Raw genomic sequence first — 27,004 nt, 5'->3', positions numbered from 1 at the left:
TCTCATCAGCCTAAATCTAACTGTTGATTAATTTTTATATTTAACTTTTTATCCTGGAATTCTCTGGCATAAGTCAAAGATCTGGTATTTGGTGTTCTTACTTAGTAGTTTTCATAATTAGTTCTCTTGAACTTTGGAAAAAAATGACATCATTGTCCACCACTGATCCTTTGAATTCTTCCTTTCTGAGTTTATATATTTTGTATTTATTTTGTTAGGTTATTTCTTAGGCTAGAGCCTTCAGAATAATGATAATCTCGCCCAACTGCAGTGAATATCAACATTCTTGCCAGGTTGTCCAACTTTAATAGGCATGCACCTAGGGTTTCATCCCTGCATTCTCCTCATTTACATTTACTTGGAATCTCTTAATTTTTAAGAAAACTGCTTTGCTCTACCCTTTACTCCTCCCTACAGAAATGGACAAGTTAGTGGTTCTTGCTTCTTTCAACCCGGTGGAGCTGAAACAGCTGTTAAGTGTGAAGTGGTGTAGTGATCCTAGGTAAACAAACTGCTTTGTAGAGCAAAATTTCCCTTGGGCTAGCTGTTTCAAGATCTATCCTGGGAAAAAGAATAGCAAAGGCAAGCCCATTTGCTTTTATCCTTAGCCATCCTTTTAGTATAGATTTATTTATCTATTTGAAAATCAGTATCACTTTCTCATTCTATCTGATTTCAGGATCTTCTTTCAATTGAATCAAAATTTGGGTGAGGAATAGAGAAATCATATATAATGTTCTTCAACTCCAACAGTATTTATTGTTTATTCACATCACTTGCATTTCAAAATGCACAAATATGGTACATTTTCCACCAAGGAAAGTTTATCAAATGAAAAATTTTAAGAAGTATCCAAATCAGATAGAGCCAAAAGTAAGTTAGGCAAAAGTAAGTTACAGCAGCACAAATTTCCACGTGAGATTAAAAGCTAACCTCTCCAATTTACCTTGTTAGACAGTTAAGACGGTTATAATAAGCTGTCACCTCACTCTCATCACCTGTACACTAAAAGTATAGAACCATATTAATTTTTCCTAGCAGTTCCTTTCTTCAGCCCTCCGGAATTGTACTTTATACAATAATCTTGTACGTAAAGCCTTAATAATAACTAATATTTATCGAGCATTCACTAAGCACATCACATACTCTATCTCATTTAAAGCATTCCACAATTCAATGACTGGGAGCCACAATCATTCTCATTCCTCAGCTGAGGAAACTGAAGTACAGAAAGGCATCATTTTCCCAAAATGCTCAAACTAGTAAATACCTGAGCTCAACTATAAATCTAAAACTCTTGACTCCAGGGCCTACTATTTTAATCACAGAATAAGTCTAAATCCATTTATTTAAAAATTTCTTCCTTATATTTTAGACACCCAGAACCATTCTTTTAGGAACTGTCCATTCCCATGAATAAAATATCTTAATTTTTCAATGATGAAAAGAAAATAAACAATGACACTATGAAATAACTGTCATGAGAGCTATGGGACAGACGATGAAACATTCTAAATTTTGCCACTTTTTGCGACTTTAAGACAAAGCTTGTTTTTTGTTTTAAAGCTCATAACAGCACAGGGAGTTCAGTCTATATTATCATACATTTGCATTTGGAAAATAAATTTACACTGTCAAAGGAGAAAACCGACTTAAACAGAAGCTGATTAAATGCTTGAAAATAATTCAAGTCACTATACCATTGAAGTGATTCCAAAAAGTGACATGGATGTGATATAAGATCCTGAACTACATCAGAACTCCAGGATTTTGCAAAAGGGTAAGAGGGGAGTTCATTCACATAGAGGAAGAGAAAATTTTCTTTGGACTAGTTATATCAGATAATATGTTTGTTTAAGGAAAAATAAACAGGTGGGAAAAAGTTCTGCATGCCTAACGTGGAAGGAAAGCATATTGGTGCCTAATATATTGCAGAAACTGTTTTAGTACAACTCATTCTTTCAAAAATATTACCCCTATACAGTGGCCAAGGTCAGTTCGAATTTAGGTAATCTGCTATACACACACACACACACACACACACACACACAGCAGATTATATATGTTAAACTGATCTCAGAGGTATTCTGATACTTTACCTTTTAAAAATATTTCCTCTGTTTATTATTCATGGCTTACTAATTTTTCCCTTTGAGATCTGGTAATCTGTAGCTTTTTGTTTTGCTTTATATCCCAATTTTAAATGTATAACATCCAAGTTTCCTACTGATAATCAACAACCTTTATTCCTTCCTTGCTAAAGGCATATATTATGATTTGGTCACATGTCTTATAAAAACACTTCTGCAAATGTTTCACGAATAAATGATCCCTTGTAACCTAAACACAAGTTTCAGGCCTCAAAGATTTCCTGGGAGTGTAACAGTAGTAGCCTGCAAGATCAGGAGTGGCAGTACCTCGCTTTACATGAAACTCATAACAACGCAGTCACAAGGTGCACCTAAGAGACTTTGGGGTCTGTACTCATTGTTAACAGAGGTCCTTAAATACAATACCTGTGCAATTTTGAAGTCACACTCTGTGACCTAGTTAAAAAAAGAATAGACTGGAGATGAGGGCATTTATTTTCCAGACCCCACTGGCCACAAACTACATGGCTTAACCTCTAGAAGATTCAGTGTTCTTATTCCTCATCAACAATCCCATGTGAGACAGTGGAGAATCAGAGATGGCTCATGGGATATCAATGTCAGGCATCTGACTGTAAAGAGTCAAATATTCTCATGGCTAGTAAGAACTTGGAAAAGCACCTCACAAACAACTTATAGAGGTGTCTTAAAGAAGCAATGAAATCACAGGAAATGATTTGAGAACAAATTATATGGAAAATGAAGAAAATTATAGAGTTGCAATATAGGTGACAGACCTCTAGACTTGATATACGGTGTGATGGCAGGGATCCATAATTCATCATCTGATACTCTTCAGAACATCTAAAACTGTGCATTGCATAAAATAGGCACTTGGTAAATGTTGCAAATGACATGAATGTGTGCTCGGGGGTTTTTTTCTTCTTGAATTTGGCTGAACGAAAGCCAGCTACTCTACACAAAGTTTTTACTTTCACATTGTTGGAGGTGACCAAAGGCCAAGTGTGCCATTTGGGCATGCATCCTACCATCTTGTGGGTATTCCTTTTTCCAGAGGAGAAATAAATTTACACTGGAAGTAATTTATTCTGACAAGAAGGTGGGCAAGATTCCTGCATTAGGTGCCTCACTCAAGACTACATAAAGTGGGAATTCAAACCAAGATGGCTTCACTCATGACTTCCTTCCTAGAAGAGCTAAGGAAATATGACCTGGATATAACAGTAGGTGAGATATAATTGAACACCTTTGCTCACAGAAGGTTTGAGACTGGGAGCAATGTTAGCTAGGGAATCAGTCAAAGCTTTCAAGATACGATCCTATAGTGTCCAATATTCCCTATTAGTCACTTGCTTATCAAATCTACAAATGTTGAAAGACTTTGTGATATGTGGGAGACAGCTACCATGTCGGATTAAATATTTAGAATTCCAAAATACCCTGATAGGTTGGGACAAGTAACCCAAATAACTTGAAAACTCATTAAATGCTCAAGAAAAAAAAATAATAAATTGTTGCTTTTGTACGCAAACAAATTCCATTAGCATAAAATGAAGCATTAGGGTTAATAACAATTCATATTAAAAAAAATTAGGATATTCTGTAGTTCATGAGTGTGATGATTGGGTATTGACATGCTGTGTGACATGTGCCTCCCTTGAACCTTGTTACAACATTGGCACACTACCTGGCTGACATGAAAAAAAAAAAATAGGACATTCTGGCTTATCATTAATATTCAATTAAGTTTATACTCTGACTTGACTATGGCATAAGTCAACACAATCATGGGACACACTACTAGAGGTAGTGTCCAGATGGCAGGAATCTACAGTACACTGTGCCCTGTATTAGTACAATCTTCTCTACACAGGCATGTAGTGGAGTACTGAGTACAGTTTTAGATGACATGTTCGCATGCCCCTAGGCTCAGTCCTCAGACTTCTTCTCAATCTGTGCTCATTTCTTTAGCAATAGCATCCAATCTCATAACTTGAAGCAGCATTTGCACACTGAACACCCCTAAAACTCTTAACAATGCAGACCTTCAAATGGAAATCAAAATGTTTATATCTATGCCTGCTTGACATCCTTGCTAGGATGCACAGTAGGTCTATGGAACTTGACCTCTACTTCACACCGTATTCAAAAAAGTAGTTGCAGTTAAAATATACATCTAATGAAAATATTAAACAATACAACTTACAGCAGATAATATAGAAGTACATTTATGATCTTGTAATAGCATAGATATCTTAAATAGGATAAAAAAAAAAGCTCTAGCCATAAAGGGAAAGATTCATAAATTGGCCTACTACATTAAAATTAGGAACTTCCATTAAGAAAGCAAAAAGCCAAGGTATAGAGTGGGAGAAGATATTTCCAGCACATCTAATCAGCAAATTATGTTGTTGTATATAATTATAATATGTTCAGGATTGCACATAAATAGTGTTGTCATACAGTGGAAAACCGCAGAAATGAAACAGTATCTACCACAACTACACATGACATGATGACTCTCACAAATGAAACACTGAGTGAAAGAACCCAGACAATCTGATTCTAGCATGCAAAATTTGAAAACTGACAAAACTGTTCAATGGTGTTAGAAATGAGAATATTATTATATTTGGGAGGAGGAGAGTAGTGAGTAAATGGGCATAGAGGGGGCTTATGTAATGTTCATTTTCTCATTCTGGGCATCAATTGAAGAATTTGTTCATTTTATAGTAATTTATGGAGCTGCAAATTTATAAACTATATACTTTTATATGTATGTGATATTTTCAATTTTAAGAAGTTTAAGGGACATTGGAAATTAAGGAGTATCAAGAAGAAATCAATCAGAATACTGAAGGTTTTTAAATAAAGAGTGACTGAAAGAATAAAAAAAATTAACTTAAAAGCTTCATAAAATTTAAAAGAAAAAAAAAACCAAAGCTATCTTCAAAAATCAGTATGGCAGCAGCATTATTTTATACTGTTCCAGAAGACAAGGAACTAAAAGAAGGCACATTTTCCCCAGCACTAAATGTTAGACTCTGTGAAATGGAAATGACAACCTACAGAAAAATGGGCTACCTACCAGTGACAGTATTTAAACTAGTCTATCAGAGAAGTTGAAAAGGGATATCTATATCAGAAAAGAGACTGAACAAATGCACTATGCTCTTTTTATTTCTAAGATGCTATGGTTCATGATGATATTGGTGTCAAATGTATCTGTCCTTCTCTTCTCCCTCCCTCCTTCCTTCCCCCGGTCCTCCCTCCACAAGCCCTTTCTGCCTCCCAGACTCCAAAAGATAAAAATAGAAAATGAGATCTTTTGCCTTCTTAATTCTGTTTCCTTCAGGTGAGTCACACAAAATCTGGTAAGTGTGACGAGAGCCCTCACCGTGGGCCAGATGTAGAGTGCTATGTATTCTATGCCCTGCCAACTTCACTTCCCCCAAAGGAGAAAATATTTTGGAGCTGGATGTCTCTTCTCCCCAAATATTTTCCCAAGAATCTGGGAGAATGCCACTGCCTCAGAAAGCCCACAAGAAAATATGTGCACTGTCCTTGCTATATAACTTAATAACTATTTCAAACCTGACTACAGATGCCAAATTGGTATGCAGCTTCCTTTCAAATGACACCTTGTCTTTTAGGTCTTCAGAACAACAGCACTTTGTTGAATTTTATATTCATTTCAGCATATTAGTTCTCAAATAATTGAGATGTCATTTTATTTGATTACTTTTAACCCCAATACAATAAGGTAGAAAGCATTTAATTAAAAAGTCATCTTAGCTCTGGCCTATCAGATAACACCTGTTGCAAAGCAACAAATATATATAAAATGTTAAACAAGCCCCCGCCAAAACATAATGTCCAAAGTGTTTCTAAATCATTTGCCACATATATTACATTTCCTTTTATTCCTAGAAATCTTTAAAATATAGGAAAATCTACTTTACCAAAAATTATATTCATAATGAACAGAAGACTTTATACATGTGCATATAAATTGCACATATATATGAGCATATGATGCTCCTATCAAAAATCCTAGGCAGTAAGGATACAATGACATAATTCTATTTTAAAAAATAAAGTTCTGTAATTGTCGAGGATTAAAATAAATCTACCATTATAAATAAAATAGAATAGGAAATAGTTGGGCTTATTCATGAAGGAAGAAAGGAAGGATGGATGGCAGGAAGGAGGGAGGAGGGAGACAACAGCATCCAAGCAGGAAACCAATTTATCAGCTAAGTCCTGGAGAAGCTCCGAGGTCGGAAATTCCAGTTACATAAGAGTCAAAGAGTGAGAACTAGGGCTAGAAATAAGATCAATCAAAATACACTCCACCTGCATGAACAGATATCAGTAACTAGACAGGCATGCCCCTCAAACACCCAGACAAAGGACTGAAGATTAATAGTTAAAGATACCGAACAAAGTGCCTGGGGGGAATCAGAACAGGCACTTGATACCACAAAACAGCCTCCATATTTAAGAGGGCTCCTGCCAAACAGTAAGCTCCCTGGCCAATCATAGGTTCATGTAAAATCTATCAGAGCTCATAGGCTAGCTTTTATGTTGCCCTTTTCTTAAATATGAATGAAGAATCAAGGAGCACTAAAAATTTGAGAAAAATCTTGCAATATGATAGACAGGAAATACATACAAAATGATTTACCCCAGAGGACACAGAAGTAATTTAGACAACAGAAAATTAACAAACAAAACAAAAAACCTCTAGCCTCCTCAGCGAACACAACACTAGGATGAAAGAACATCAGTTACAACAGTGATATACCTGTTCAGCCTGCTGATCTCAAATGATAATACCATGACAGTAAAGGAAGAAGAGGAACAGGTACTAAAAGTTAATAAATTAATCTTGGAAAATACCCAATTATTTGGAAAATAAACAATAAAATTTAGATAACTCATGGGTCAAACAGAAATCCAAAGGAAAATCAGAAAATAATTTGTACTGCATATAAAATGAATTGCATGCAAATGAAAACATGACCTATCAAAAAGCCTGCTGGAGTTAACGTGGTACTTAGAGGGCTATTTATAGCACTAAAATACCTATGTTGGAAAAGAATACGGTCTCAAGTCAATGACCTAAACTTTCATCTTAGGAAATTAGAAAAAGAACAAATTAAATCCAAAGTAAGCAGAAGAAACAAAATAATCAAAAAGGCAGACATCAGTGACAGAAACAACACAAAATCAATGAAGCAGATAACTGGTTCTGTAAGAAGACCAGTAAAACTGATAAACCACAGGCCAGACATCTCAGGAAAAGAGACAAGACACAAATCGCCAATATCAAGAATATGAGTGGATATCACTATAAATCTTACAGATGTTAAAATGTAAGGAATATTATGAATAAGTTTATGCTAATAAACTTGACAAGTTTTAAGTGCCAACAAAAAGTGAGTATCCAGTAAAAGACAAGTATCCTAATTATCACTGTAATTTGTTAACATTGCAAGGGTTCTATATTGGTTATATCTATATTGGTCAAATATGAAGAGGAGTAGAGAGTTCTAAAAAAAGAGTGACAGAAAACTGAGCCACCTGAGACTTTTCCTCCATCTCTCAAGAACTAAAGCGGAGTATAAATTTATTTGGCCCCTACGCCAAAGGAGGCAGGTATTCTTGCTATCTTGAGTTTAATGAAGACGTTGGTTCAGATCTGGCCCCTCCCCTTGAGTCTCTCTGTCTAGGATGAGTAAACACAGAGACCAGCAATGGTCAGACACGCAGAAATGGTCCAAAGAAGAGCACCTGCCAACACTGCACTGTATTTCTCATCTAAAGGAACACTACCCTGGGATGATCCAGCTGTAAAATATACCTTTCCCGGGACTCAGGAGTGGGGAAAAAGAAATGGGAAGGTCCCACTGTTTCCCTTTCACTTACAGCATCTAAAGAGACAAAATACTGCTTCAAAAGCTTGGTTGTCAAGAGCACTTAATTCGCCACATACTGAGGTTAAGGAGGAAAAGAGAAATCAACATGATTGCTAAATTTCTGTTTGTGATCCAAACCTTGCTGAGAGCGTATCTACCAACCTCTTAAAGTACTAAATTATACTCAATTGAAAAATCAAAAGAGCTTTTGAATACAATATAACAATTTTCTCCAAATAGCATAAACATTAAATTAGAAACTGTTAGGTTTTACAACTTTCTGCCAAATTCATCATCACGTTTTGCAAATTAGGTTGAGCAAAAATGTTCACAAATTTTAAAGAGTTATCTTCCTCTTACTGTTCTGAAGGTCAGCTCTGTTATTTATTACAGTACAGTCAGCGTCTTCCCTGACAGCTGATTTTTGGTTGAAACTTCTATATGATTTAATTTCAGAAAGTAAAATTATTTTTTGACAGAAGAGCTATTTAATTCATTCATTTCCAATGACATATTTCATGTATCAAGAATTTTCCTTTTCCCACTGTTTTGTTTCATTGTTCATATTATGAAAGCTGTTGTGTTTGTTAACATTAAGTAGCCAGAAGTTTTTTTCTTCAAATTTATGAATTTGAAGAAAGAAATATTACTACAATGTTGCATCAATGGTCAAATAGTCTCATGAATATACTTGGCTTTCAATTGCACATATCCAAATCCAAAACAATCTCTGGATGTTTCCTTAGTTGTAGAGAGGAGCAGATTTATAATTTCATCAACATAAAACACTTAAAAATAGAAGCCCTTATGTATATCACCACAATCAAAACATCCGTTTATTTTATATTTTACTGAACCCACTGCATTTCGCATTGCATCTCTCCAAAGTTTGTAGCAATTAACCTTTGAATTGCCGTGTGCCAAGTAAGTACACAGAACGGGATTTAGAGGAAGTAATAGCTTTCTTAGATTCACACAGAGCATGAGTCCATAATACATCACATCAACAAGAGAAAGGACAAAAACCACATGATCATCTCAATCGATGCAGAAAAAGCATTTGATAAAATTCAACACCCATTTATGATAAAAACTCTCGCCAAAGTAGGTATAGAGGGAACATATCTCAACATAATAAAAGCTATATATGACAAACCTACAGCCAGCATAGTACTCAACGGTGAAAAACTCAAAAGCTTCCCACTAAAATCTGGGACAAGACAAGGATGACCACTATCACCACTCCTATTCAACATAGTCCTGGAAGTCCTAGCCACAGCAGTCAGGCAAGAGAAAGAAATAAAAGGGATCCAAATTGGAAAAGAAGAGGTAAAAGTGTCATTATATGCTGATGACATGTTACTATATATAGAAAACCCTAAAAGGTCCACACAAAAGCTACTAGAGCTGATTGAAGAATTCAGCAAGGTAGCAGGTTACAAAATTAACGTTCAAAAATCAGTTGCATTTCTTTACACTAACGATAAATCAACAGAAGAAGAAAGTAAAGAAACAATCCCCTTTAAAATAGCACCCAAAGTAATAAAATATCTGGGAATAAATCTAACCAAGGAGGTGAAAGAATTATACACAGAAAACTATAAACCACTGATGAAGGAAATTAAAGAAGAGTTTATAAAATGGAAAGATATTCCATACTCTTGGATTGGAAGAATCAATATTGTTAAAATGGTCACACTGCCCAAGGCAATCTACAGATTTAATGCAATCCCTATCCAATTACCCAGGACATATTTCACAGAACTAGAAAAAATCATAATAAAAGTCATATGGAACCATCAAAGACCTAGAATTGCCAAAGCATTACTGAAGAGAAAGAAAGAGGCTGGAGGAATAACTCTCCTAGACTTCAGACAATACTATAGAGCTACAGTCATCAAGACAGCATGGTATTGGTACAAAAACAGACATATAGACCAATGGAACAGAATAGAGAGCCCAGAAATGAACCTACAAACTTTTGGTCAACTCATCTTTGACAAAGGAGGCAAGAATATACATTGGAATAAAGACAGTCTCTTCAGCAAATGGTGTTGGGAAAACTGGACAGCAGCATGTAAAACAATGAAGCTAGAACACTCCCTTACACCATATACAAAAATCAACTCAAAAAATGGATCAAAGACTTAAACATAAGACAAGATACAATAAACCTCCTAGAGGAAAACATAGGCAAAACATTATCTGACATACATTTCAAAAATTTTCTCCTAGAAGAAATAAAAGCAAGAATAAACAAATGGGACCTAATGAAACTTACAAGCTTCTGCACAGCAAAGGAAACCAGAAATAAAACAAGAAGAAAACCTACGGAATGGGAGAAAATTTTTGCAAGTGAAACCGACAAAGGCTTGATCTCCAGAATACATAAGCAGCTCATACGACTCAATAAGAAAAAAATAAACAACCCAATCCAAAAATGGGCAGAAGACCTAAACAAGCAATTCTCCAAGGAAGACATACAAATGATCAAAAAGCACATGAAAAAATGCTCAATATCACTAATTATCAGAGAAATGCAAATCAAAACTACAATGAGGTATCACCTCACACCAGTCAGAATGGCCGTCATTCAAAAATCCACAAATGACAAATGCTGGAGAGGCTGTGGAGAAAGGGGAACCCTCCTACACTGCTGGTGGGAATGCAGTTTGGTGCAGCCACTATGGAAAACAGTGTGGAGAGTCCTCAAAAGACTAGGAATAGACTTACCATATGACCCAGGAATCCCACTCCTGGGCTTGTATCCAGAAGGAAATCTACTTCAGGATGACACCTGCACCCCAATGTTCATAGCAGCACTATTTACAATAGCCAAAACATGGAAACAGCCTAAATGTCCATCAACAGGTGACTGGATAAAGAAGATGTGGTATATTTATACAATGGAATACTACTCAGCCATAAAAACTGAGAACATAATGCCATTTGCAGCAACATGGATGCTCCTGGAGAATGTCATTCTAAGTGAAGTAAGCCAGAAAGAGAAAGAAAAATACCATATGAGATCGCTCATATGTGGAATCTAAAAAACAAAAACAAAAACAAACAAACAAACAAAAACAAAGCGTAAATAAAGGACAGAAATAGACTCACAGACAGAGAATACAGACTTGTGGTTACCAGGGGGGTGGAGGGTGGGAAGGGATAGACTGGGATTTCAAAATTGTAGAATAGACTACACTGTATAGCACAGGGAAATATACACAAAATGTTATGATAACTCACAGAGAAAAAAATGTGACAATGAGTGTGTATATGTCCATGAATAACTGAAAAATTGTGCTGAACACTGGAATTTGACACAACATTGTAAAATGATTATAAATCAATAAAAAATGTTAAAAAAAAAAAAGAAAACTGAAGAAAAAAAAAGATTCTAACTCTATTAGTGCTTCTGGAGGTTTCTTCCGGATGAAATTGGAGATAATCTGTTCCCATAAAAGGATTCTGCTAAATGATTATCCTCTCCGTAATAGAGATAAACTTTACTAATTTTAAGATGGTAGGTTCCCTTGCTGTAAGTCAAGAACTGGACTCTAATTTAAGCCAAATAGAAGTTTTACTGGAATGATCCCTGCAGTATCTTCCAGATTCAAAGGCAGGATTGAATGTTCAGAACACAAGAGTAGCTACACAGGCAGCTCAGAGAGCTCAGCAGTAGGAGTTCATGGACCATCTCTCTTAGCCTCAGTGAGTTCTTGGATGTGTAGTTCAGCACTCCTAACGTCACTTCCCAACAGAGAGCATCCTACTGGTCCAACATGAATCAGTCATCCAGATGCCTAGCAGAAGACAGGGACTCTGTGGCCTCTGGAGGCCTTCATCTGGATCTGGGTTCCTTTCCAAGAGGAAAAAAATTGTGAGCTGCCACCCCAAGGTTTGCTCTTTGTATTTGACCTTTTGGCTGCATTTTTTGTTCATTTCCTTATAAACATTTTACTAGACATAATAAATTCACTCATTTAAAACTTTCCCCAAAATATTATAATCTATGTTTCATGTTTCCATTTATGACTATGAAATATTTCAAATATAAAGAAAATTACAAAGGAGATTAACATAACATATTTACATAATGAATACCTCTTAGCCAACATCCAGCTAAACAGCTTACTCAAATCTTTACATTCTCCCACACTGGCATCAAAAATTTTGAAGAAATAAAACAGTACATAAAAGCCTATTCTTCAATTCTGTTCTTCTCTGCTCTTTCGTTTCCAACCTCCTCCCACCTTGCACAATGTAACCACTTTCCAATATTTGGTGTATATTATCCCCATGTAGCTTTTATATGTTAGAACATGAGTGTATCCATACAAATTTATTAATTATTCTGTATGCTTTTAAACTTTACATAATTATTTTTAATGATAATATTTGTTGAGAATTTACTGTGCTCCAAATAGAGTTCCAAGCTGTTTGCTTGTGTTAGTTCCTTTAATCCCCACACCCATTTATTGACTTCATTTTGCTACTAATTCAACAGGCAGACAAGGAAACTGAGGCATAGGAAGGAACAGAGCTTGTCAATAACTGAGGGAGGGTCACTCCTGCACGTGTTATTCTGAAACACATTTTTTTCTTTTAACTTAACGTGATGTTTTTAAGATGATTCCAGGATAATGTACAGAATACAGCTAGTTTTTCACATTGACAGCTGTACAATATCCCATTCCATAAAGAGATCACAATGTGTTCTCGTGTTAATGAACATTTAGGTGATTTTGCTAGTCTAATAAATGCTATAATGCACTTACTTGTAATTATTTTCTTATATATATGATTGGCAGTTTCTCTTAGATATATATATATGTATCTACTAGGTTAACGATTTTATACATCTTTCTTTTTACCAGATATTGCCAAATTGCTCTCTGAAGGGAATTTAACAATGCACGCTTTTGCCATCTCTGAACATGGTTTCCTCCTTCTTCACATCCTTACCTGCATTTGAAAAGATTGTTTTTTTTACTTCTTGCCAATTTTGTGTGTGTGAAATGTAACTCTTTAAATTTTCATTTCCCTGATTACTAGCACAGTTGAGCATTCTATATTTTCACACTCTAGTACCATATTGTCTTAGTAATGATGGCTTTTTAATATATGTTATTATGTGGTAAAACTGGTTATCCACACCTTTATTCTTTTTCAGAGTTTCCTCAATTCTTTTTTGGAAATCTAAACGTCATTCATTTACTAAAGATCACTAATGGCCTTAATTAAAAAATAATTTTTCTGTGAATGAATATTTTGTTTTGGGAATAAGATATATACATACACACATGTATATATAATGTATACATATGAAAATGCGGCAGATACCTGGACCACCTGGGATCTCACCAATCACACTTCATCTTCTCCTGGCACTCAGCTAGACTGCATTTCCCTGTCATCCCAGGTAGGTATGGCCATATTACTGAGTCTCGGGCACAAGAACTGAGACAGAGAACTCTAAACTACACTTTCAGGACTGGCTCATAATCTTCTGCATGATTCCCCTCTCTCTCTTCCCTGAGCTAATTCTCAATATCCAGGGCATTTTCAGAAGCTATATAATGAAGATAATAGAGCATGCCTATCAATATAGGTTTCTGAACTAATGCAAGAAACAGGAAAAGCCCTAATGTAAGTTTATCATGGACAAGGAACTGATCATGAAGTGAGAGAGCAATAAGTTATTATATTCAACCACTAAGATTTGTTTTCTTCTATAGCTCACTTCACCGTAATTACTACTTCGTTGTATGTACACAGGTTCATAATCTTTTATCTGAAATCTTTGGAGCTAGAATTGTTTTAGAATTCAGAGTACATGGATTTTGGTAGGATAATAAAGTGAATATTCAAATATTAACCAGCATTCCCAGGTAAGCCTAGGACAGCATCCATTAGCCTGACACATTCATTTTTCTGTGATGAACTAAAAGGGCAGTAACACTAAATGACATCAACTCTATAAATAGCTTCATGTCAGGTCAGATTTCATTGCCAAATCATCTTATTCCAAACTTTAAAAATCTTCTGTTTTTTCAGAACTTTGTGGATTTTAGATTGGTGGTTAACAGATTGTGGACTTGGAAGTTCACATACTCTTTCAGATCAGTGCACTTGCTGTCAGTATATCAGTGCTTTTTTTAAAACCATTTTTAGCCCTACTTTCATTTATGGAGAAGAGTGATGCAGTCTCAGGATGTTCTTATGTCTACTGATGTCTAAACAGTCCAGTCCTACTACATTTCACCATGAGACAAATAACCAAGTTAACTTGCTTGCATAGAATATTAGGGATATAATAACTCCATAACATGGAAAAGAGATTCATTTTTCAAATTTTGGTGACTTTATAACAACTTTACTCTTTTTCATATTCCAAAAGCAACCGAAAGGATTTAAAAAATACTGTACTAGATCTGAAAATGCATAGTGTTTAAAAAGTAATCAACTGTATCTCCATTCCTTATGATGGTTTTATTTCTTGTTATAGTCACAAACATCTTTGGTGAATGCACTCGAACATGCTGCTGGTTGCTCACTCATGAGTAGATTCACTGGCTTCATTCTGTCAATCCAAACAAAACAGTAACCATTCTATATAGAGCCAGGTACTAGTGGATATAAGATTTTGATGAGAAAGCTTATTATATATGCAAAATTTCTGGACTGAAAACCATGTTTGAATTTCTGATTATTTGTAAATGAAGATGCTTTTGCAGTATAATACATTTTATTTTAATTCAAATGATTATGGAAAGGGAACACTAAAGAAATAATTAAATTTTCACATAAAAAGGACTGATAAATTAAAATAGCATAAAAATATTTTTTGCCTATATAAGATTACATTATTGAAAGAGGGGCATTCTTTTCTTTCAACAATGTTTGAAACTAAGCTTTTGCATCTGCAGTGCATGTTGGTGGGGTCCCTCCTAGATCCACTTCCCCAGGCTGATGCACTCAGATCCAGATGCTGCAGGTGTTAATGGCTAATGGTTCACACCTGCACTCTCCTCAAAAAGGACTGCCCTTAGGTGATTGGAGCCACTTTCCTTCCTCCCCCAACCCATGTGGCTGCTGAGGATTAATTGATGGAGACAGAAAAAGGGAAAGGAGAGTGTATATAAGCACATGCCTCTGACCTCAAGGCAGAACAAGTCTGATACAATTCATGCTCCAGAGCTCCCTGTGTGATCAGACTGAGGCTGGATTTCCACTGAAACCACATCCCTACCTACCTTTTCCCTCTATACAATCATGCAGCCCTCATTCCCTTAATAGGGTTCATATGAGAGAATTTTCTCCCTAAGTCACTTGCACTAAAATCTGCATCTTAGACTCTGCTTCTAGAACTGAACTAACACAACACATATTATTTATAATTTATTAAACAACTACTAAGGATTCAGCTTATTTGTGCTTTAAACATTACATAATTTTATTCTAGAAGTATCTCAGCTCTATGAAAACTATGATCCCCATATTGGGGAGCAGGTGTGGAACTCAGACTCTGCAGAGATGAAGAACTTGTACTTAGCTTATAAATAAGTGGGAAATCCAAGAATCAAATTCAGATTAATACGGCTCCATAACCTCTACTCTAAAATTACTCATTGCCTCTGTATCATATTTTTGTCCAGGAAATTAAAAAAATTAAAGTTCTATCGGACTATACTTTTTTTTTTTAGCAAAATGGAAGTTGATGTGCATTCTATTTTCCAAACATTGATGTAATTTGTTTAAAATGAAGGTAAGATTGTATGACTTATATAATTTCCATAAGGGCTTATTAGTGGGCAAGCATGGATTCAATTAAAAAGGAAACAAACATCTGTATAATGCCTTCATTTTCTTGAAAGGGGACATTTTATAGAAGTTGGAAAATAGCAAGGAGGGAAAAGATCATGTCAGCACAATGTTAGTGGTCATATACGATGCAATCTTACGTTTCATAGAGATTTCAACACAGGAAATGGGTATATTAGGAACTGCCTAATTCATAGGTTTTCCTGACCCACATACAGTGGTTTCTTTGAAAGATTCTGAAGGAAAAGCTGTAAGTAGTGCTTATATACCAGCTTCAATAATGCATATTTCAAAGCCCAAACTAGTCAGCCATGTAACTGTTTACACAGTCAATATTCAGTGGGAAAATGAGTATCAACAGGTTCCATTTTCCCAACCCAGAACAGCATGTGACCCTTCATTATAATCCTCATTAGTCTCTGATTAGGAAGGAGCTGTTTTACTTTTGTTTTCGATTCAGTAAATCCAGGTTTCTTAGTTTACTGTCATCTGAAAAATAACGACTCCCTCCACCCACCCTTACTCTGCCACCTAGCTACCTTAAAGAGTTATGTGATCCTATCATATCAGAAACACTGTAGGGAGACCTGCGTCTTCTTCATCTTTGGAAAATAGCAAGTATTATGGCAAATAGCAAAGCGGTTTGCAGAGAGCAGAAAATTAATGAAAAGGATTGTGGTTTCCTATAACATTGGAAAAATTCCATAACAAAGTTTTTTTTTTTAATACTCTGCTACAATATCTTGCCAATGACCAACAATCCTTAGATCTCTAATAAAAACTAAGTATTTATGGTCTCAAGGAACCCTTTCTACCATCCTTTCTAAAGAGAGACTCAAAGCTATTCAATGCTTACCTTGAGAACTATCAACGAAAGTATTGTATATTTTCTGTAATTTCTATTGTATTTATAATTTTAGCTCTAGCAATGTTATAATTTTCTTTTATTGCAGAAATCATAGTATTTATTAAATACTGTATGTATCATGCAGTGTGTCAAGTGTTTAACCCATATTTTCCTTTCAATATTCAATCAAAATAAGATGAAGGCACACTTTTTTTATTTGAAGTATAGTTGATTTACAATGTTGTGTTAGTTTCTGGTGTAGAGCATAATGATTCAGTTATACATATACATTCTTTTCCATATTCTTTTTCATTACAGGTTTTTATAAGATATTGAATATGGTTCCCCGTGCCATACACTAGGACCCTGTTGTGGATCTATTTTATATACAGTAGTTTGTATCTGCTAATCCCAAATTCCTAATTTATCCCTCCCCTCCCCTTCCTCTTTGGTAACCACAAGTTTGCTTCTCTGTCTGTGGGTCTCTCTGTTTTGTAAATAAGTTCATTTGTATCATTATTTTTAGATTTCACATATAAGTGATATATAATATCTGTTGAAGGTACTCTTTTAATCTGTACATTACAGAGCAGGACATTGCACCTTAGAAAACTAACATAGTCTTTCTGCAATTTATAATACTGGTAAGTAGTAAATCTGAAACCTTAGACTACTTAATGTTTACCTCCAACTTCTATGCTCTTAACCAATGAACTATACTAAGTCCTCTAAAGCCCGGATCACACTTCTGTTCCCATTAATAAAATTATCATCAGTTGTTTATACTTTCCACTGAATCCCCCAAATAGAAATGCATGAATAATATTCAAAACTCCCTCTCACCACTTCCTATATCAAAATAAAGTTATCTCCTGATTACTCAAATCCGTGTTTTTCCTACCATTCATTCTGTCATTTCCTGATCCCAGCCTTTTATGATCTATCTGAAATGTTACAACAGCTCTCAGTTGACCTCCTCTTCTCATATTTCATCCCCTACCCCTACAGACACATACTTATCCTTACATACTGCTGCTAATGTACTCTTAAAATACCCATTTGATGACATTGACTACCCATCTAAATTCTTTCATGGATACACACCATCTTCAGGGCACTGTCCATGCTACTGAGCACAGCACAATAGAGCCCTTAGAGCTGCCTGTTGCCCACCTCTTTGGCTCTCTTGCCATCATATATATTTGAGACATATTTACAAGGTAGAACTGACCAGCTTTGGTCACAAACTGGAGGTGACATCTGAGGAATGGAAGAGGAACAGAAACTTGGTTTAGTTGTAGATTAAATGTTAGTATCCGAGGTATAGCAATATGGAGATAAACACTGGAATCTTTTTCTCCAGCTCTCTACTTGACACTTCCACTTCTTTCATCAAAGACAACTCAAACTCAGTCTATGTTTAAAATCAGATCCATGGTCTGTATACCCTACTGCCCATCTTTGAGTGCACCACCATCTATCCAGCTGTGAAGGCCAATTATCCACGGCCACTCTCTTTGTCTTAACCCCCTCCTTAGCCCTGTCCTGTCACCAATTCCTGCCTAGTTTACCTTCTAAATAACTCTTAGATCAGCTCTCTTTCCTTTATTTTCCCTATCATCTTCCTGGTCCAGGCTACCATCTCATCTTCTCTCACCAGATCTTGCATTTATTGGCATTTGCTTTATCAGCTCTATAATTTATTCTCTATACTGAAGGCATACAGATCTTTTTCTGTCTGAAAATCTGATCACATCATCTCTCAGCCCACTTCCTCAGTCAGAACTTTTTTGGTTCTTCCTTCATGGCACCTATCACAGTTGCAATTTTGCTTTATTTGTATGCTTACTTGATTACTTGATTTTCCAAGCAACTTTAAGCTCCACAAGGCACTTGCCATCCACTGTTCCTCAGAAGCCCACACAAATCCTTGTACAGAAACAGTTATCACCATTTAATAAACAACTGAATAAATTAATAAACAGATGGACAGCAAGATCTAAGCCTCTGTTTTGGTAGCAGGAGGCATAGAGTCAGTGAGTCATGGCTCTGGGTGATTCACTAAGGGAAAACGTGTATAGTGGGAGAGATGCTGGTCAAGTTGAGGTGTAAGGTGGTCAGCTAAGAAAGAGACTGAGATCAAAAGTCAGAAGAAAGTTGGAAAACTATACAAAGATAGGAGAGAAAACAGACGATCAACTACGTAAATAACTCAGAGTATTTTAGAAAGAAATTGGAAACTACTGTCTCAAATATTTTCTTTAGTCTCTATCACAGATATGAAATGCTCTCAAGATGTTACATCTTCATTCAAGCATCCTCTGTAATTCTACCATTTTTATCAAGACATTGCTGGAAATTGCAAAAAAAAAAAAAAACTTAATCTCATCCTCTTTTAAATGCTCAATTATTTAACATTTTCACTGATTTTTCTGAGAAAATGCATTTTGCAGTATCTCATAAGTTCATACAATGTGTTCAGTTCTCTGTGAATTTTTTTATGTCTACCTGTATTACTATGATTTGCTTCTCATCCGAGTTTTTGGATATCTAGAACCAGACCTGATTAATGTGCTTTTCCAAGCATTTATTATAAACATATACTTAATAAATGCCTCACTGTGGTGGCAGTGTTAAAAACTTCATCACATGAACAATCAAAAAACTGCACTTCTCAGGGAACAATATATCTGCTCCCAAATGAGAAGAAAATTGTTAGTCATTTTAGTCTTTAAATTTTTTTTAAAATCTGAAATACATGGGACATGAGGTAGAAATGTTTTCCTACATGAATAGCTCACATTTAAAATAAAATTAAATAATTATATTACTAGGAAAAAATACTCATTGTACCCATCATTTGAAATACTACACAGTTAATCCTTTCAAACATTTTTGTACATAAATTGCACATAAGGCTCAATGTTTTGTCTAAACAAAGTGCATGGAACATCATAGTAATTGAAAACACAGTATCTTGGAAAAGATGTTTTAAAAATGTGTGGTTATACATATATGTAAAGGTATGCTTCCATATTGTGCTTGTATATATGGCTATATATACATATACATATATTATACATACACATTATTTTGTGTACATTATATATGAAATTTAGAGGCATTCATGAAATAATACAAATTCTCAAATTAAATTGAGTTACTTCTGGCTTACAACAAGCTTTTTTAAAAAGGGATTTATCTAAACAATATTTGTATTGACAACATCTGACCCACTGAACCAATGAAAGCTTTAAAGGAATTACTTTTCAAGAATTTTTATTCTTCAAGTAGCAGCTATATAACCTTCAGTTTTCATAAAACACTTCTCTCCCAGGACACAGCCCAAGATTACACGTCCAAGCAGCAGCTTTGTGGGAATGGTATAAATGCATATAATAAGCAAATAATCCTACAGCTTGTGCATTGAAAATATTATGGTGGGGGCCCCTGGGGATCAGGGACAGAGAGCAATGCTGTTTTCCCAAGCTCCATAGCAGAGTAAATTCAAAGACTAAGCAGCAAAAACTAATACATCATGTTTGTAATTAGTTGACCAGAGGGAGAAAGAGGACACTCAGAACAAGATTCAATTACACTAAATAGCATCTGAAACCTGGGATCACCAAACTTAAAAATAAAATAAAAACTTGTGAGTGTGGGAAAGTAAATTTAATTTTCTTCTAATTTCCTAGTTACATTTAAAGAAAATTACCTAGGAAAATTGCTATGAAATTAGTCCTTCAAGCCTTAATAGGCCAGGCAGGTCAACTATGTCAGTTCTAAAACTATATGATAATTTTTCTAGTATTACTTTCAGTAAGATGAAACAAAAAGGGTAGCAAGTGTGCCTCTCCGTTGAAGTTCTCCATTTATTTTGCCCCTACACATTATGTAGAGAAATCCCAACGCTCAGGAAATAGTCATTTCCCTTTGAAAGCTCAGCCCTCATAAAATTCACATACAATTTCTGCTGACAGCAAATTAATATAGATTCAAATCTCATGAATATTGTATACTTCATAGGACTGCTTTTCAAAAAGCATATCCATTTAGTTAATGGCTTTTAAGTAAGCCTATGATTCTAACAATTAGATCTTTCTAAAATATGTTGTATTCTGTTGTAAACAGTTTGCTATAAAACCATTTGGAGTCTTCGTTAAGATTAGGAAAATAGAAAATTAAGCCTTAAATGCAGCCCTTGATACAATGACATGTATTCTGCTGATTATAATAATACTATAAATTCAAAGGGCCAGATAAATGATCATATGTTATTTTCAGAGTTAGCAAGCTATGAGTCTAAAAAAGATTCTAGTTTCCAAATCAGTGGCAACCTACCCAACATTAAATGACTCAAAAAAACTTCAATTTAGGTTTTCTAAGGGAAAAAATCATAATGATACAAGGTCATTTGGAGCAACAATACAGAAAAAGTAGATAAACTCACAGCAGAGCTATCTCATCTTCTAAAATTTCAATCCAACATACTCAGCAGGTGCGCCTCTAGGCTCTTTCTTCCCTCCTGCTATAACTTTAACAGTGGTTCTGCCCCTCTCAAAAGGCAAACCTTTTCCTGGAGCTCTGGATCCCGCCTTTCCAGCAAGAATCTCCTTTGTCCCCTACACCACCAATACCCCTCTCTCTACTGAATCACTGCTATTAACATAAAACTTGGTTAATAGTATCCATCTTAAAATACAATAAAACAAACTTCCTGGACCCCCAGCCCAATATCAGCTATCACTCAGTGTTTTATGTTACACAGCACTGTAAAAATCCTCAAAACAGTTATTTCTCCTTATCTTCACATATACACTTTTTTTCTTTCCTCTATTTAATCCACCAAGACGTTTAATCAAAGCTCTCCACTGAAACAGCCCTCAACAATGTAACCAATGATACTTACCTGGTCAAAAACAAGAACAAACTTTTTATCCTTTGTTGTGGGTTGAATTATGTCCCCTCAAAAGGTATGTTGAGGTCTTAACGCCTGATAGTTGCGGAAACAAACTTATTGGGAAATGGACTCTTCATAGATGTAATAAAATTAATATTAAGTCATATTTAACTGGAGGAGGAGGTGCTAATCCAATATGACTGGTGTCTTTGTAGGAACATAAGATAGAGACATAGATACACAAGAATGCCACATGATGATGGAGGCAGAGATTAGAAGAATGTCTCTACAAACCAAAGAACATCAATAGCTGTCAGCAACATCAGAAGCTAAGGGGAAGGCATGGAACAGACTTTCCCCCAGATCATGCAGAATGGTTCTGCTGTCACCTTGATTTCAGACTTTTGGCCTTTAAACCGTTAGAGAACAAATTTCTGTTGTTTTAAGCCACTCAGTTTGCAGTAATTTGTTATGGCAGCCACGGGAAACTAATATATCATCTTAGCCTAACTTACCTCCTTATTTCTGCTCTAGACTTCTTCCCCACATTCTCCTACCCTGCCCAGCAGCAATGAGGTCAGTCTTTCTAAAGTGTTAATCAGATCAGGTCACTTCTCTGCTTAAGATCATCCATCTAACTTTCTGTCACAATAATAAAAGAATAGATATAAAAATTAAAAATAAAGAATAAAATAAAAATTCCTTAAAACCTGTATGATCTGGCTGCTGATCCCCTCTCTGACCTCATCTGTCTTTATAATTCCCTTCAATAACTGCATTCCAGTCATTCTGGTCTTCTTACCATCTCTTGAACATACCATGATTGGCTGTCAATTCAGATTTTATTACACTGTTCCTTCTTCTCAGGGTATCTCTCCTTCGCAAATATTTATCTGTTTGCGGTGTCTCATCATTCAAATTCCATGGCCACCTTCTCCATTTCATTCAAGTATTAAAAGATGTCACCTCCTTAAAGTGATTTTCTTGTTCACAGTAACTAAAGCAATCAACCACTGTCTAGTCAATCTCTCTATAGCCAATATTCTGATTTTATACACCTATCCAGAGCTGAAATTAACTGTTCCACTTTTATTTTGCTTACTTATTTTCTTCCTCCTCTCTCAAATATAAAGAACTTTAAAGTCATAGATTCTGCAGTGCCCCAGTGTCCAGTGACTAAAACAGTTCCAGGCTTGAGCAGGTGCACAAGAAATATTTGCTGAATGATTGGAAAATGGATGGGAGTTGGTCAAGAAAATACACAGGCATATCATTTAGGAGGCTGTTATAATAATATATTTAAGATATTATGGGGGTCTGAATCTAGATAAATGATATTTGAGATGGTGAAATATGAAATGATTTGACATATTTAGGAGAACTTAGTGGCTCATTCAACATAAGTGAGAGAGGATAAAGGAATTTATTGTTACTGACATACTTCTGAGCTGGGTAAATGAGTGGATGATGCTGTCATTCATTGTCAAAGGAAATACCAACAAGATAGAAAGGTTAATAAAGATATATTTGAAAGGAAGTATACCATGGTGGTAAAAGATATGGGCCTAGGTCTGTAAAGCTGTTTGTATTTGTCGGTGCTACCGTCTAACAATGAGCTACTGTTTTCAACCCTAAGAAATCTGACTTCTGTCCTTACTATGGATGCATTTCGTTCTTCTCCGGTATTTTTTCTTTATTTGCATGTTCTCAAACACAACAGATCCTGAATCTCACTTGCTCCTTCTTGAAAGTACTTGCCATGGATTCCTGAGAGACCACATTTTTCTGCTTTCTTCCTACTGTTCTAGCTACTCTTTCCATTAAGGGTCAGATAAATTCCAAACTTTTCTATTGTAACTGACAAAGTCTTCTAAAGTCTAGTCTCTGCCCATATTTCCAACCTCACCTCTTTTAAATCTCACTCAGCCCACTTCCGCTAAGAAACTTTCCCTGATTTCAAGTCTAGGATAGTTCTGTACAGTTATCTAACCAAGGCTTGATGTTTTCCCTTTCTGAAGTACGTTTGAGGATTTTATCTGCATGTGAAATTTTCAAGGTACCTGATAGAAAATGCCAACTTTTTTAATTGGTAAAATAGACCTCCTTATAACATCTTTTTCTGTTGCTCTAAAATTTTCAACATACCACTTCTGATTATTTTTCTGTAAGTCATTTATTGCACTTTCAGCATGAATATTTACCTACTTTTATCCTTAACTTGAAACATTTTAAGACTAACAGAAGACTGCTATCACTAATATTATATTAGCAAAGCAAGAAAGGAAATATTTATTCTAAATAATATTAGCAACGTTAAGTATTTGATCTAGCATACGTTTTAATAAAGCAAGAGCAAGTTCTCCTTAGATGATTCAAAATCATGTCTCTTCATTATGTGGTTTCTATACCATCTCCCAAGGAAGACTCCAAGACTACCTTCTAAGGTAGCATGAAATCAGGTAGGCAGGGGGCAAAACTTGGGGATGAGTGGATGACATGACTTGGAGAAGTGTACTAGGAGGTTGGGCTGAAAAGAAGCGGGACGTTTCAACATAGGACTAGCACAGAGTTGAAGATGACAACCAGTCTGCCAAATATAGGCATTTTCTCCACAATAGATGCATAGAATACTACTATTTCTCACCATTTGGTTACTTCTGTAGATATAATTGGAATAACATTTTTCGACATATATTCCTGTAATATATAAATAATAAAGAGCCATATTATGTCCCTCATGAATTAATTTTCAGAGACAATATTAAATGCTGTATTATTACTTACTAGACATTATATACTAACTGTGTCTTCAAGGTATACATTTTTAGCCTTTGAATGAAATGTACTCACGCTCACTTTTCCACTGCGATTATCTTCTTCTCTCACTGCCAGAGCCTTCAGAAAATTGTCTTGCAGGTCTTTACCAGCACTTGTTAATGTCCTATAAAAAGCAGATCTTCAGTCATATTAGATAACAAATATATTTAGAATACTATGGGTAAAAAAATAAATGCTTCTTTATTCCAAATGACAATTCCTTATAATACTAAATCTATACATACACATTACACATAATCATTATAAACACACAATTATTATAATCTACTAGATTCTTCAATTTAATTTCATATAGTCTTTATTTACAAATAATTAGAATCAAGTTTATAAATAATATACATGCCTATATCAATACATATGCCAGATTCAGTTAATTCCACTCACATGCTCATTTTATTCTTTCTATCATGCCATGAAAATTCAATTTATTCCCCTCACAACCCACAATGAATTTAAATTGCCTATAATTTAAGCATAATTTATTTATTTAATATAAAAAAATGAAAATACTAGCGACCTAGGCCAACTCAGTTATTGAAACAGAGCATTCATTTCAGCTCCATGAATGGGGATAATCAAAGCAAGACAGGACACTAGCTTGTCTCTGTCAGATAAAAGAATGTTAAGAATTCAAAAGAGAAATTTTTCTTTATTTCTCTGGAAATAAATTTTAAAGAAAATTCATCATAAAGGTCTCAATCAAGCAACACTGAGCCACAAAATAAAGAGTGAGTTCAAGAGGGATTAGTGAAAAAATAATCCTTTATTTGGCAATTTTCTATATATTCAAAAAACATTTCTATTGTGTGTCCATTATGTACCAGAGACTGCACCAAGGACAAAGATGAATGACACATAGTTCCTCCTCTCAAGTTCCTGTGGTCTCAAAGAGGTGAACAGATACAGAAACACTGTAGTATAATATCATGGGATAACTGTAATAATAGAGATATGGATGGATATTGAGGAGTTCGTAAGAGAAATATCCAACCTATTCAAGGAAAAGTCATTTAACTTAAGCTTTCAAGTAATTATTGAACTAAATGTTAAAAGATGAGATAGCATTAGCCAGCTTGGGAGTTGGGGTGGTGGGAGAGGGAAAGAGTTATCAGTAACTATAAGAGAGATATGAAACTGCAAAGTGCCCTTAGGTAATTGCAAAAGTCAAAAGGTAAGTGCAGGAAATGAGGGAGAAATCATATAATATTAAAAATAAAAGCTAACATTTGAATACACATACTGTTATAAATACTTAGTTAAGGTCACAAAGCTAATAGGAGCAGACCTATATTCAAACCCAGGCAGTCTGGTTCTAAAACCCATTCTTATAACCACGAGGCCACACTGCCTTTCCAGGAAGGTCTTGCATGCTACACTAAGAAGTTTGAACCTTGTCTTCTAGGAGATATTGAACCACAAGGGTCTTATGCAAGGAAATAAGACAGTCAACTTTGTGTTCTAGTAAAAATATCAAGTGGCTGCGATAAATATAATCTGGAGAAGAACCACGATGGAAAGATTAATTAGGGGGCTTTAGAAGAGACGATGAAGACCTGATTTAAAGCAGTGGTGGTAAGAATAGGAAGGGATAGATTTGGAAAATATTTTAAAAGGTAAGTAGACCTGGTGATTTCTTTTTGTGAAGAGTTAAAGAGAGGCTACTACCAGATTTCTTTAAATCAACATAGCCATGTACAATATGTAACCTACCAATTAGTTTGTTGATCTATAAATGCAACCCATTAAGTTGATCGTAACTTGTCAGCTTCTTCTATTCTAGCTCTGTGTGCCTTGGCTTATAGTGTCAGCATCAACTAATAGTCCAAAACATCTAAATATACATAAAAATAACTAGTAATTAGTACCAATAGAGAGAATCAGATATTTGAGAAATACTCAATTTACTGTTCTATTCAAAAGTGAGACAATACACCTATGCACTATTCTAACATTAAATCTTCAAAATATCAAATTCATTTTGTCAGTAGCTTGGCCAGAAAACATGTATTGTTTCTCCACTGCTCACAAGATAATCTTACCACTTGGTCAGTTTCTACCTAATTTCCTCCTTATGGTCTATATTTAAAACTAGAATGAGTTAGAAATTCTCTGTGAAGCTTGAACAGAGAATTAGCTCCCATAGACCCACAGACCATCTAAAAATTATAGTTGAAGGAATGAAATAGACCTTCATATGTGGTCTTCTGTGATAGTTATAGACACCTGTTGGTTTTACCTCCCTGATATCTCTCCTGACTTTTTGATAACAGAACCCCAATTTTGGTAAACAGTCAGTCAAGGTACCCACTCACTTATAACTCTTACCTCCCAAACTTCAGCTAATGAATATGCCTCAGGTTTAACCAGTGTCACTTCAGCTCATGAGAATGTACATCATAAACAGAGAGACACAAGGATGAAAAGCAACTGGAGTTGTAGTGATTATCCTTAATTCCAACTACTTAGCCTCATCACTCAACTTTCTCTTCAAATCTACGATAATCAGTGCTCCTCCAATAAATCCCCTTTTTAAATCTATTTCATTAGAATTGGTTTCTTG

General features: G+C 35.2%; 1 protein-coding gene and 1 non-coding gene across 2 annotated transcripts in view; one reads left to right on the top strand and one right to left on the bottom strand.

Moving 5' to 3' along the window:
• CFAP299 (cilia and flagella associated protein 299) overlaps positions 1 to 27,004 on the bottom strand; it is a 492,182-nt gene that overhangs the window by 279,936 nt on the left and 185,242 nt on the right. The window contains exon 3 of the mRNA XM_010983384.3: positions 24,457 to 24,547. Within this exon, the coding sequence (XP_010981686.1) occupies positions 24,457 to 24,547 (91 nt within the window). The remainder of the gene's footprint in view (positions 1 to 24,456; positions 24,548 to 27,004) is intronic.
• LOC116149085 (small nucleolar RNA U13) lies at positions 3,707 to 3,808 on the top strand. The gene has a single exon (XR_004132696.1). It is a non-coding gene; the product is annotated as a small nucleolar RNA U13 (small nucleolar RNA).

This window comes from Camelus dromedarius, chromosome 1 (genome assembly GCF_036321535.1).
Source record: "Camelus dromedarius isolate mCamDro1 chromosome 1, mCamDro1.pat, whole genome shotgun sequence".
Taxonomy (NCBI): domain Eukaryota; kingdom Metazoa; phylum Chordata; class Mammalia; order Artiodactyla; family Camelidae; genus Camelus; species Camelus dromedarius.
The sequence above is the reverse complement of the archived record's forward strand: the minus strand, read 5'-3'. Positions and strand labels throughout refer to the sequence as shown.